The sequence below is a fragment of the Exophiala aquamarina genome (genome assembly GCF_000709125.1).
Source record: "Exophiala aquamarina CBS 119918 chromosome Unknown aczIA-supercont1.7, whole genome shotgun sequence".
In the NCBI taxonomy this organism is placed as follows: domain Eukaryota; kingdom Fungi; phylum Ascomycota; class Eurotiomycetes; order Chaetothyriales; family Herpotrichiellaceae; genus Exophiala; species Exophiala aquamarina.
Window position 1 is genome coordinate 277,678 of NW_013550581.1, and position 13,492 is coordinate 291,169.

Consider the following 13,492-nt stretch of genomic DNA (forward strand, 5'->3'; position numbering starts at 1 on the left):
ACTCATTTGAGCATTTCCCATGTGGACCCGATTATCATAGTAATGATGCATCAGCTCAATGCACTTGGCACTCAGGTGCAGAGGAGCCACCCGGAGAACCACCTGCCCCTCGGCCGGAAATCGTGAAGGGGGGGAAGGCCAGAGGCGTCTTGGCTCTCGGGTGATCATAGAGCGAGGCTGCCGGTTGCACGTGCTCGACCCAAATCTGGTTTTTGCTATCGGATGTACGGAGGACTGTTTATCCGTAGAGGCACGGGTTTAGCTAATCCTTTCAACATCTCCCTGTTTGAATTGTTGCCAGTGGATTGGTGGGTCATTGAGTTGATTTTCAGGTCGTCTAGCCTTGCGTGCTACACTGCATTGCTCAGGAGTCTTGTTACGTCCTTTTCATTTAAGTTTCCATAGTAATCATGTCTCGTCAAGCAAGCTCGAAACTGCGTGGCTTGGCCACGATATCAGGGATGTTGGCATTCATCGGGGCTGTGGTAGGTCAAGCACATATCTTGAAATATGCTCTCTGGCGCCAAAACGGACGTCATCGATCCATACATGGGCAGCCCGTCTCTAGGGGAAAGCTGCGTTTCCTCTTCGATGGAAAGGATCGTCTGCACTGAAAATTTATGCGCTGACAAAGCTAACGGGTTCAAGTCGATGGTGCCTCACATATCGATTATTCGAGAGGAAGACTCCACGATTATCAAGTACGACCACATCAAGGTAAACTATGCTTCCTAAACCACCTTCAAGCATTTTACTCCATCTAACCACCAATTGTATAGACCGAGCCCTCCGGCCCCGGGCCCCGAGACGAAGGAGTCGTTCTTTCACCAACCACAAAGCCCCTTGCCCCTAGGAAGGCGGCAACTTTCGGCGACAAAGATTGGATATTCGACACGGGGGCGACATCACACGTCTGCAGTAATCGAACACTATTGCACCGCTACAGCAGCCTGAATCCTTACACGAACAGGTCTCACGCGCAGGCGGTGGCTCATTTCGGCCCTAATCCGATACCCATCGTGGGCATTGGCGATGCCACGCTGTCTCTACCTGCAGGAGACGCTTCGTCTTCGGTGTGGTCAAAGCTGTATGGCCCCAGTGACCAGAACTTGTTGGGAAGGCAACCTCTCACGATCAGAAATGTCAGGTATATCCCTGATGGTGGGGTCAACCTCATTTCGTGGTCGCAACTGAAGCAGTCTAAAAACGTAAATCTATATCTGGCCGAGGAGAATGACGGGGTCCTCGTCGTTTGGGCTAGGGGCCACCCTCAGCCTCTTATGCGCTTTGCACTCAGAGACGGGTTGTATTTCTTGGAGCAAGCGCCAGCCGGAGTTGAGTTCCACGCCAGCCAAGCAGTTCGAACACCTGGCGACAACCGCAATGCTCCAAACCAGTAACAGAGTCAAATGCGAGCAAGGCCGGTTTATCCGGCAACTGAAAAGATTTATACCATTTGTTTCCAATTCTTGCGGGGATTTTGAAAATCCAACGCCCTCTATAATGCAGAAGTTAATGACAACTTAACAAGGTACACAAAGTCTAAGCAACATGGCCTTCAGAAAGTTCTCCGTTCAGAACAACGTGATCGCCATTGACTTTCGTCTCCTTCTGCTCTACAGGCGCTGTCAAAGACTTCTGAGGGGCAAATCCCAACAGATTGGTTGCATCAACCAATCGAGCGTTCGGGTTTAGTTCAAGACCGAATCCTGGCTTATCAAGAACACTGACATCTAGGTATCCATTGGTGGGAATGGGTTCGTTGAGGAATAAGTCTCCAAATACTGGCAGGACGCTCTTCCCATCAGGGCTGTTTGCGAGATATTCCTGGAATGGGGAATTGTGCTGGCTGACAACAAAGTGGTATGAGTAAGGACCCGAAGCGTGAGGAACGACGGGGATGTCGTATGCGGCGGCCATGGCTGTGACCTTCAGAAGCTCAGTCAGGCCTCCCAGCCACATAACATCAGGCTGGATAATATCGACGTTGCGGCCTTCTAACAATTTGCGAAATCCGTAGCGAGAATATTCATGCTCCTATAAGGCAGTCAGTATCAGAGGTGGTGGTCTGGACATTGGGTATGCTTACTCCCGTCGTGAATTTTGTATCCGGATGCGCTCTTTTTAATAAAGCAAATCCATCAAAGTCGTCAGGAGAGAGAACTTCTTCCCACCAATCTATCCTAATATTTTGTCGCTTTGCTTCAGATACAAGTTCGATCGTATATTGAACATTCAAAGACATCCAGCAGTCCACCCGAAGAGGGAAATCAGGCCCCACATCCTCACGATGCTTCTTGAGAAATTCTATGTTCTTCCTCAGACTGTAGGGCTCCTCTGCACTGTAAGGCAAGGGTACCTTGCCAGCCATAAAACCCATCTTTTGAGCAGCGGCTGGCTCGGGCCCTGTGCAGTAGAAGTGCAACCGATCTCTCGTTGCACCGCCGATCATTTTGTAGACTGGTTCGTTTCTAATTTTTCCAAGGAGATCCCATAGTGCCAAATCAAGAACTGAGACGACTGCAACCGGCAGCCCTTTGCGACCATAAAACATGGAACCTCGATACATGAGCTCATACAGATCATTGACATCCCGGGGATCTCTTCCAAGCAGAAAGCGCTGGAAGTGTTGCTGGACAAGCCAACAGCCCGGAGGCCCTCCAAATCCGGTCGCAAATCCTTTTGTGCCGTCGGTCGCTTCGATCTCGACACAGAAAGACCCCAAGACATTGATTCCAAATGTCGTTCTAGAGCTGCGGTACTTCTCCCATTTGGACATCGGAGTTGCAATTTTGGCGTCGATCAACCAATGGCCACCTTTGACATTATGATAATCACCACCAGAGCCTACGCCCTCGATGATGAAGGTCCGCACGGCTTTGATTGTTGGGAAGGACTTGACAGACGCCATTCTGGGGACTGTGTTGCCTAAGTTTGAGAGGTGGGAGAAAAGATATGTGTCCGGGTCGTGGGCGATGAAATGATTATTATATGATGCTTCCCATTGATCGGCGAAGCGTGGGGGACAGAACGGGAGCACAGAACGAGCTTTAGACTACGACAGTTTATGTAGGGAAACTAATCTCACGGCAATTCAGAGCTTGGGGGTCCGTCCATGATGCCCTGAGGGGTGGAACGCGATGAAATGGAATCATGGTTCGCTGATCGGGATAGTGTTGACCGGGAGAAGCAGAGCAGCTGCAACGCTTCGATGGATTTTGGCACGGCCACCATGGCTCCGTCGGCGGTGGCTACAACCTCTTCGGGACTCTTGCGGGGGTACCTTGACATACACATGTAGGTGGAACTCCGTAGAGTGTAGCTGACGGCCACCCAGGCAGGCGGTTGGAGAGGTGGTCGAACGACAATTGAACAGCACGTGATATGTGCCATCGTGCATGCCAAGCCTGGGAGGTTAGGGCTTGGAGGGAGGCGGGGAGGAAGGAGGCAGTTGAGAACAACAGGAAGGAGAGAGGGGCGCCCAGACACCCAGACACCCAGAGGGCCTGCCGCCCGTTTCCATTTCTTCCCCAGCTTTTTCCTCTGCTAGCCTTCTCCATCTTTCTTGTATTCAGTGCCTCTCTCGGTCGACCTGCTTAATCTCGGCCCGAGATACAGCATTGTTTCTTCTCGGTGCAATGTTGCCATTCCTCAGAATCACGACCACTGCAAGCAAAAATTATCCATCATGAATCCTACCAAGCCTGAGCTTTATGGAAATCATCATGGTGCCAGCAATGGCCTGACCAATCTGCCCAGCCATGACGCGCGCCCATTCCAGCACCGTCTTTCCGCGTCACCCACCACTTCGGTTTCTGGCTCTGATGACGAGCGAGATGGTTCAAGGAAGCGCAAGAGGCCCATGAATGTCACGTAAGTAGTCGCGCTATCCACACCTGTTCTCGCGTCTTTCAATCTGATCTTTCATGCTCGAGCCATGTGGATTTCTGCTAATGCCGGAGCTGGACAGCTGTGAGGCTTGCAAGCACAGAAAGGTCAAGTGTGGTATGTCATCATCATCCTTGTTCTCTAGACATTTCCATTCTCGAGCAACAAGTAATTGGCTCCACAGATCGAGTCCAGCCTTCTTGTGGATGGTGTTCTCGCAATGACCATCCTTGTGAATATAAGCAACGAAAGAAGCCTGGATTGAGAGCCGGTTATGGACGTGAGCTCGAATCCAGGCTTGATCGCCTGGAACAACTCCTCGACGAGCAAGGCCAACAGTTGGCTGCGCATCTTGCTGCGTCATGCACCGTTGATCCCTCTTCTAGTGTTGTTGCGCCTCATTCGCGCCCAAGCGTTCCGGTCGTCAGTCCGGAAGCCCAACCACGTGGCTCTTATGATGCTCAGACCGTGGCTTTCTCCGCTGATGTGAGCTATCAGCCACAGATGATCGACCCAAAGTTACGTGCTTCTGCATCGCGACATGGGTCACTCCCCTATCCTTCTGGGCCACAAAACATCACGGATCAACAGATGACACAGGCCCAAAGCTACTACACCCCTTCAGCGAACTCTCTGACCTCGCCCCATTCCACTGCAGGTTACCAAGGAACACAGGTCTTCAATGAGCATTCAGCCATGCTTCCCCCTTATGATCTACTCTATTCCCTGGTAGACCTTTACTTCAAGCACGTCAATATTTGGCTCCCTTTGCTGGACCGTAAAACGACCTTAGATACCCTGTTTGGGGCGTCCTCGTTGGACGAAGCTGAGAGAGTGCTGTTGCACGCAATCGTTGCAACCGCATTACGCTTCTCAACAGATCCTCGTTTGACTCCAGAGAGTCGTCGGCATTATCATGATACCTCTAAGCAGCGTGTGCAGCTATTCGGGTTGGAGAACTCTAATGTGAGGGCGTCGCAGGCTCTTGTCATTCTTGCATTAGATGTCACTGGAACGACCAATGGTCCTCCAGCTTGGAACCTGTTGGCCTTGATCAGTAGAAGTATGGTTCAACTTGGTCTCGCAGTCGAGTCCACATCATCATTAGCGACTCCGTTGTATCCCTCTATCGCGACTCTCAGGGTCTCTGTGCTACCAGAGCCTAGGAGTTGGATCGAAGACGAAGAACGTCGCCGACTTTTCTGGGCGATCTATTTGCTCGACCGATATGCCACCATTGCAACGGCTTTTGAATTTGCACTTGATGAAAAAGAGGTTGACAGACGCCTACCGTGCAGGGATGATTTGTTTGCAGCGAACAAGTTTGTGGAAACACGGTGGTTTCATCCTCCGGAGCGTCCACGATACGCCACTGGAATGACAGACAACCACGGACATTTCTCCTATCACTGTGAGCTCATGGCTATTCTTGGCCACATTCACCAGTTTCTAAAACGCCCCATCGACATTGGTTCATTGACGGATGTGGAGCAGTGGCAAGGCTCATACCGTGCTCTTGACAGCGATCTTAATGCTTGGCATTTCAGTCTGCCTGACGAGTTTGCAAACATCACCCGGCTGATGAAATCGAACGTGCCTGCTAAAAATACCAATTGTGGCTGGATCATGCTTCATGCGGCATATTGCCTGACAGTCATTCGCTTGAACTCATCTGCAGCGTACCCGGCGCAAAGCTCACCTATCTTCTCCTCCTCCTATAGCGCAATGCAGCGGTGCTTGTCTGCGGTTGAGAACTTGCGGCAACTATGTCGTTTCGTTAAGCTCAGTGGCCTACTGGACAAGATCGGGCCCCCGTTTGCTTTCGCCATATGGGTGGGTTCTCGTGTTATGCTGGTGCACGGCTCCACTATGGACCACGAGGTGGACCCTGACATTGACTTTTTTGTGACGACTCTATCCGAGATGGGTGAGCACTGGCTCGTTGCGAAACGATATAGCGAGATTCTTGGCCGCGTCCTTGGGGAATACAGACAGTCACACCGGACAAGCGGGATGACAGGGGAGAGAATCACTCCATCTACGGTGAAGATTCTCGCCGATATGCGCCGGTAAGGTCGTTCCCAAAATCTATTGGTTCAGTTGCTAAGCTTAAACGATAGTTGTGCCTACGACCTAGACTTTCTGATATCGCGTCAGCCACACGCATCCGCAGTCAAGTCGTACCATCCAACGCGAGCAAACACTCCCGCCCCCAATGAATTGGAATATTTGGATGTTTTTGATCTTTTCAACTTTCCACGGCTACCCATGGCGCAAGAAGGGGTCGATAACGGCAGTGCACAGAATATAGGTCAGGCGGCGGCCCCAGATCTCTCTGCAATGAGCACTGCTCTCATCCCAAATTTTGCAGTTCCCAATCCAGAAGCGGATTGGCTTTTCCATACAGGCTAGGACCTGGTGGAACGACAGGACCGCCCCTCAGTTTCCGATGTCGTTGCGACCGGATAAAGGGTTGCCAAAGGTCGAATAGAAATGGAATATGGCCATCAAACCTCGTCGAGCTGAGGAATGGTTTTCGAAATCCAACGAGGGTATGACGGGTCGAACAGATTAGCTGAGACGTCGGGCAGTCACTCCATTCAACATCCGACGACGAGCTAGATTCCGAAGAACGGGCCCGAAGTCGAGACTCGAACAAAAGACACAGTCCAAGCCACGGAGCCGCTGTCAGAGACCACTGGAATAATGTCACCATTCAGTATTTCAGGGAGTTTCACGTTTCTCGAGTCAGCCTTGCCCTAGACTCAATTTGATAGAAAGCCGAAAGAGGACAGTTTAAGTTTCCTGGTCCTGCCGAACGGATAGGGCGAGCAAGCAGGATAAAGCTAAGCCCTCCAAGAAATAGGGCTCACGATCCAGTAGGGGTGTGCAACACGGCTTGGCTTTTGAAGACTTTGGCAAGAAGCTATTTCGTACGAGCTGACCAACGAGGAATGTCGCAAAGCTTTCTCTGCCTCTCAGCCCAGCAGAAGGGGATGAGCAGGGGTTGGGCGACAGCTAAGGGCGAAAGGAGGGATTTGGGAAAGGACTTTAGTTAAGAAGCCACCTGGAAGGCCCCAAGCACGCTCCGTACGCCCAGCGGGAGCGTAAGATGACGTCGGGCCGAGCGGCTTCCTCACCCACTACTGGCACCAATCAACCCACTTTGGGGCTCCTCCACCAGCGACCTAGCAGCCCCCATGCCCATCAGCTTCAATTCATTCTGTCACAGTCGCACATACCTACATCCTAATATGTGCCTTGGCCGTTTTAGCTGTAGGAATAGCCTGCTTGGATGGCTACCTCGGGATTTGCACCATGCTAACTACGAGTGACTATTATTTCCTCTGATGTTGATATGTCGGCATAGCTGCCTCTGGACAGCACCACTCGTCACTAGTCAGATGCTAACGTCGCTAGTGCCTCACGGAAGGTGGCTTCTGATCTGGCACGCCAAATCACATGACAGCCGGTCGCGCCCACTCGCCAGGAAGGATCGCGGTGGACTTCACCCGCACGAACAAACTACTGCGGACCTCCCTCGTCTCGCAAATACCATTGACCTGACCGCGTCACTCGTGCCGTCGATTCCTCACTCTTCTTTGCTTCCTGAGTCATGTATGGAACCATGCCTTGCCCTGCCCACTTGTCTATCTGACATCTTGCGGATAACCATCTTGTATGATTTGTCTTTTTGGAGATACTCCCACAATCCCTGCCAACTGCTTGCTGACCTTCGCAAGTGGCAAAATGCAACTTGCCCTCGCTAACTCGAGAATTCCCATCCTCCGCCCCCCTTCCCATGGTTCCCACTTTCATCGTTCCCTGTCCCCCGTGACTCTTTCACCCAACGGTCTGGTCGTTCTGATCCGTTCCTAGTCATCTTTGCGGGATTTGTATCTCAAGCAAATCGTCTCTCCAGATTGGGTCGTGACTTTTCAGCACCGCCCGCCCTACTCCCGATATGTCCAAGCCTTTTCAGCCTCAGACCCTCCATCACACCAGGATCGCTGCTCGCTGCCACAAACATGACATGGAATTCCAGTGGCCGAGATATGTATACATCGGGACAAGGTTGGTGACGAACACCCGCCCCGCTCTCGGCTTGAATTACATCCTGGTCATTGAACGACATGAATCTCATGCGATGATCGCAGGCCACGTTTCGTTTCGGACCCAGCCCTCAGGAACATCTAGCCATTTCCTTACCTTTCGGTCATTTTTCTATTGCATTACTAGGCTACGCCATCTTGGTAAGGCCAACTTCTTATTTCGTTGTTGCCCTCTGCTTTCCATCTTGATTGGCGTTGGTTCAGATCCGCAAAACGTGTTCGGTCGGAGCTTCTGAGTGTCCGGTCAAACACGCAATTGTGTGAACTTCCTCCTTCCTACGATGCATGATGGATGCTTTTATTCACCTGGTTCTCCTGTATTCTTTTCATTGGATGATTATAGCCCGAGATATATGACCCTCCGTGGGCCACGAACTTCCGGTTTCTCTGCCTGACAGGCAATTTATCCTGATTGGCTACTTTACAAGGCTACACTCGACCCTCTTGGAATATAAGAGGTCTGGACTTTGATCCTTCAGATCCAAAGACGCCGTTGTGCATCTACGGAACGTACTTATATCTAACATCCTTTGACATTGAAAGAACGATCAATCTTCAAATTCAAAACTCAATCATTCTATCCAATCCAAATCATCCGAAAGCTTGCTCATTGCTAGTGTGGAAAATATGTGCTATCAAATTGTTGAACGATATTCAGTTTGTCGCTGTCTATATCACAAACACTCAGTCGATCCATGTCAACGATATGGCCAACGTGGCCATTCAACCACCGAGAAGACTGTTCTCGTCGGCTTCGCTTGTCCGGACCATGCTGCAAGACGCAGACCAGAGAACAAACCATCATCGGAGCAGAAACCTACTGGTAGCCGTCACTGGCATGACTCTGGCTATTCTAGCGGTGGCTACGGTTCCAATTCAGGTCGGCGTTGAGATCAATGATGCATGCGTCAACATTTATTGACCCTATCAACAATGCTGGAGGTGCAGCTCAGCTAGATGCTGATATTGCGACGGAAACTGGACCTCTCAACATGCCGGGATCATGTCGAAGCACAGACAATATAAAATCACTGGCTGCGTGGTTGGAAGTCAAAAAAGGCATGGCCGACTCAACTCTCCCTTCACTGCCGCTCCATGGATTACTAGAGGCGCAGCCCGTGGTCCAAGTCAACATGAGTACTCAGCCATCGTAGCCCAGGCTAGCTACAGCCTACGAAGTCTGTTTTGTAAGGGTCGTACAACCAAAGGGTGAGACTGGGACGAGCTACAATACCAAATGGCGTCATCGACGCTCATGGTGCTTCATTCATCAAAGCTGGCTTGAGATGTCGGATAAGCAATGGACGCTAGAAGAGTCACGGGCAGAGTATGTCGACCTCTCAGTTCGTCCCCCGGTCCCCGACACATTCATTCTCTGGCAGACTGTGTTTCATTTCAGTCATCTCACGAAGTCTTTTCCTTGGCAGAAATGTATTTTAGCTGGACGCAGGGACGTCCTAAGGGCTTAACACGGTTAACGTTGGTCATATTGGAATTGCACTGAAACGGGTAGCTTCTTTTGGGTTATTTTTACCACTGGTTGAGGTGGTTCGAGAATGTGAGCGTTGGCGAGTCCTGCTTAGATGGGCTGGATGGTCACGCGAGCTTTACTCTGCGTGTCCAAAAACGGTTCTGAAACATTTTACTATATGTATCTTATCGGATGCGAGTTTTCGTACGGCCCAGAAACAGAGATGGAATCCTGGGAAGCGGCATGTACCCAGTGCTCACGTGTGATGTCGTTGTCGACGGAGTGTAATGGCTTGGCAGCCTGAAATCACGATAGGCGTACCTTACAATTTCAGGCGACCATGGCGGCCGACCTTACTTAGAAATCTTTCTCAGCAGGCAGCGCAGTTTCTTTCTTTGGGCTTGCCCTCCTTTGAACACAGACAGCCTGGAACTTCTGTCCTGAGTGATGACTCTCCTTGAAGGCAGCACTTTCTCACTTGCATGCTTCTTGGTGTTCGAAATCGCCAGGAATTGGTATCTATTCGCATCTATTCGCTAATTACTACGGCTTACCCAACCAGGATGTTTGCGAAAGGTCAACCACTCAGAAGCCCTCCAGAGACTGCCCGGGACCTCGAGGCAATCGATCGGCTGATCATGATCCCTAAGCCTTGATCTATGACGAAAACACACTTGGCCGGGTCGGATCTCAGCCTGTGCACACTTGCCTCGACTGCGCATAACGTTTGTATGGCTACCGGGACGTACCTAGGTATCTGTCAGCGAGAAAGGTGAGACATCAATATCTGAGCAGCAGCAGTGGTAGCTAGTACTGTGACCAAAAGTTGCAACAAAGGACCCCAAAAGCCCGTACGGGCCTTGCCACATCCAGCCTGGGGCGCATCTATTGGGCTGAAAATAGTCCCTCGGTCGAGAAGCACTCACAAGGTAAGTAATAGGAGGTGGGGCCTTTTTGATCCTGTGTTCCTAGTCCCCTCTGAACTTATCCTCCATGCCACAATTCTGTGGGGATAAATGCAAGAGAGGGGGAGATCCAAAGAGAGAGAGAGGAGTGCACTAACTAATAATTACCGAGGTATCTTTCTGCGCCGTAGTGGGCAATGGAGTTCCAGCTGGAGCCCACTGGGACTGGTAGGAGTCTGAGTACTCGGCGGTGGCTACCAGGCCCTCCCGCTGCATTGCACTTCTTCAGCCGCAACAGGCATATCCGCACACAAGGCCAGGTACGGAGTAGCTCGTACTACTCGGTCTCCTAGAACACGAATCTCTCGAGTCACGAGTCACGAGGGTGAACTAGCATTGTGGAATTCTTTTTCTCCTGGAGATTCATTCTCGCCAAGAAAGAAAGATTTGAATTTTCGAAGAATCCATCGTGGCTCGAAAGCATAGTCCAAGAAGGATCCGAGACCTTTTGCCTGATTCTTCGAACGCCACAAGATTAACTGGTTAGTGTTGTGGCTGGTGGGCGGCTGTCATGAATCAAGGAGCGGGCCAAGGCTATCTACAGTACAGAGTAACTTTTGTTACAGCGCACATGGACACTTGCCGCCTCTTCCCAATGCAGACTAAACGATGACCGGGAGAAGACCGTGCGATACTCAGGTATAGACACAGAGAGGGAGAGACACTCTTGTGAATCCTCCTCCATCTTCCTGACTGGGAGTTCGAGACAATATTGATACGCCAAAACATGCTTTCTCCCAGTGGCGCGATAGGAGTCGAGGGATTCAAAGCAAGGTCAAGTCGCTCTTTTCGTCTGGCCGCTCGGTTTCGAGATTCAGAAAATTCCCGCATGACTCGCATACTCACCGGTACGCACCTTGCATGTACCACCCTGTTGAACGATGGTCTCGCTTTGTCACTACCTGCAGGGTATCAAGCGAGCAGGACAGAGATAGCGGCCTCGCATCGATGATACCACGGAGGCCAGAGCGAGTGCGGTGCGAGCTCGCTTGTGAGAGGGCGTGAGATGTCCATGTCCGCACAAGTCATGCGGACGGACGGCGAACTAGCTCCCACATTCTGACTACGAGATTGCTCTCTGCATGCGATTAATCGAGATCACTTCTAATGTCACGCTCAATAGCCGACTGACGTGGTGTGGTGATCCGATCGGCGTCCAGAGAGATGACAACCCCCCCCCCCCCGGCTGCCTATGTACCTACCTTGGGCAGACCCTACCCTGCTGGGGGAGGGGGCGAGGGGCTGGGGGGCATAAGACAAGACCACAAGACCATGAATAATCAACCAAAAGCCGCCCGCGCGGATCGGAGGAGCATGTTGTCCTTATCTGGCAACCGGCTTTCGTGCATTCTGTGGTTGTTGTTCCTTTGAGCCCTGCATGGTGGAGTGATTGTGTGGTGACTGCTTAGGACATCCTTTTCGGCCGCCCTCAATGCACCATCTACTTGTAAAGAAGGTCCTGACGAAAAGGTGGAAGGCAAGTGGGTAGACGGTGATTCCGCGCAAGTCTAGCAGCCATTAAGCGGAAGCGGCCGGGATCATCTTCAATTGTTCTCTCGCATTCGCTGCTGCTAGCAGCAGCGAATTAATACTTGAGAGCGTTGCCAACCCCAATGCGGCTATGGGTATACTTGGCGAAGGTGCCATCTCGAGTATTTTGGTCCGTTCATGGTGTTGTTGTTGTTGTTACTTTACGTGGATCGATTAGTTAGTTGGTCTTTTTTAAGGGATGCTTTTATGCGTCGCGCCATTCCCGTCATCGCATTGCTAGCCTCTTGTTTGCCATCGTTGCCGCACACGGCCGTCAGCTGCATAGCCGAGTATCTCTAAGTGGTAGTACTAGACCCGGCTCCTTCACTAGTAGTTGGGAACCATCCATTTCCGCAGCTAACTACAGACTGATGCAGTGGTGGTTACATGAATCACGCCCCCAGGAAATACGCCCAGCACATTGGCCACGGCGGATTCGCCTGGGTGCTACGTTGCTTTAAGGAGCGGATATCTCGATGCTAAATGATGCACGTTGGTTATTTGGCAACCGTTGCGCTAAATGGCCGCTCGCGCGATGTTCCCAAGCCTATCCAGACCCGGCAAGATTTAATCTACAGCACTTTCTGGGAAGGATTTGAAAATCTCGTTAATATCGACCGTGGAGAGTACGAGGTGCCACTTGATTGGCGAGGCCGGAGAGTGGGATTTGTATCCTGTTCTGACTGAAGTCTGGAAAGAGATGCATGAATGACAGGGATTTAGTCATAGTGGAAGCGATTGTCCGGTTGAGTTCCGTCTTGTGATCTCATATCCATGATGATAGGATCAGATGGAGCAATACCCAGACCATTCGTCTGGAAAGGAAATTCTTGCCTTCCAGAATAGGTGCATCCTTCAGGATGCAAAATGCCCTTTTGCGGTCAAACGAGGCGGATGATACTTGACTTCAGGGATGTCGTTACTTCCTGTCCAATCACCATTCATTTGTGATACTTGGCCCTCACCTTTGTTTTACACGTGCTGAAGGCCAATATCACAAACTGGTCACGAAACTGAAGACATCCTTATGCCACCACCACTGTGAAAGAAGAATCGGCATGGGGGGTTTCGCCCTCACATCGACAATGCCATCCAAACTTACATACCTTGAAACCATGGATGTGCGCCCCACGGAACCTCCACTTGTAGTCCTACTGTAGATGGGGGCTAATTTGCGTCTTGTACCTGCATCACAGTACCTGCTCATCGCCAAGCTGAACGAAGGCGTACTATACAATAACAAGTCGCCCGCCCCGTGGCCGCACTTACCTGCATCTGCCCCGATAGTTGGGCTATGCAGCTCAGTGTAACTTGCACTGAGAAGCGGGAGCGGATCAGGGCGTCGAGAATCAGAGCACATCTGCTGTGGCTGGTGGTGACCCCATGATCGGAACCATTTATGCCGACACGGGAGGTTGTGTACTTGTCTAACAGTCGTTTATGTAACAACCACGAACTGCAACGGGCCCGTTTCAAGCAAGCAAGCTCCACGTATCTCGAAGGGACGGGATCGCCCAGCCCTCCAT

General features: G+C 51.2%; 4 protein-coding genes across 4 annotated transcripts; 3 read left to right on the forward strand and 1 right to left on the reverse strand.

Annotated features, from left to right (window-relative positions):
• Positions 1 to 794: 794 nt before the first annotated feature.
• A1O9_08144 (uncharacterized protein) lies at positions 795 to 1,379 on the forward strand (the record flags this gene model as incomplete). The annotated part of the gene is made up of 1 exon (XM_013402530.1): positions 795 to 1,379. A coding segment is annotated over one exon (585 nt), but the record flags the coding sequence as incomplete, so codon positions are not given.
• A 163-nt stretch (positions 1,380 to 1,542) lies between these two features.
• On the reverse strand, positions 1,543 to 2,911 carry A1O9_08145 (uncharacterized protein; the record flags this gene model as incomplete). The annotated part of the gene is made up of 2 exons (XM_013402531.1): positions 1,543 to 2,037; positions 2,090 to 2,911. 2 exons carry the CDS (start codon positions 2,909 to 2,911, stop codon positions 1,543 to 1,545), a joined length of 1,317 nt encoding a protein of 438 aa, XP_013257985.1.
• Positions 2,912 to 3,688: 777 nt separating this feature from the next.
• Positions 3,689 to 6,300, forward strand: A1O9_08146 (uncharacterized protein; the record flags this gene model as incomplete). Its single annotated transcript, XM_013402532.1, has 4 exons — positions 3,689 to 3,873; positions 3,971 to 4,005; positions 4,073 to 5,957; positions 6,009 to 6,300. The coding sequence occupies 4 exons, from the start codon at positions 3,689 to 3,691 to the stop codon at positions 6,298 to 6,300; spliced, it is 2,397 nt and encodes a 798-aa protein (XP_013257986.1).
• Positions 6,301 to 8,706: 2,406 nt separating this feature from the next.
• A1O9_08147 (uncharacterized protein) lies at positions 8,707 to 8,922 on the forward strand (the record flags this gene model as incomplete). Its single annotated transcript, XM_013402533.1, has 1 exon — positions 8,707 to 8,922. One exon carries the CDS (start codon positions 8,707 to 8,709, stop codon positions 8,920 to 8,922), a length of 216 nt encoding a protein of 71 aa, XP_013257987.1.
• Positions 8,923 to 13,492: the final 4,570 nt, after the last annotated feature.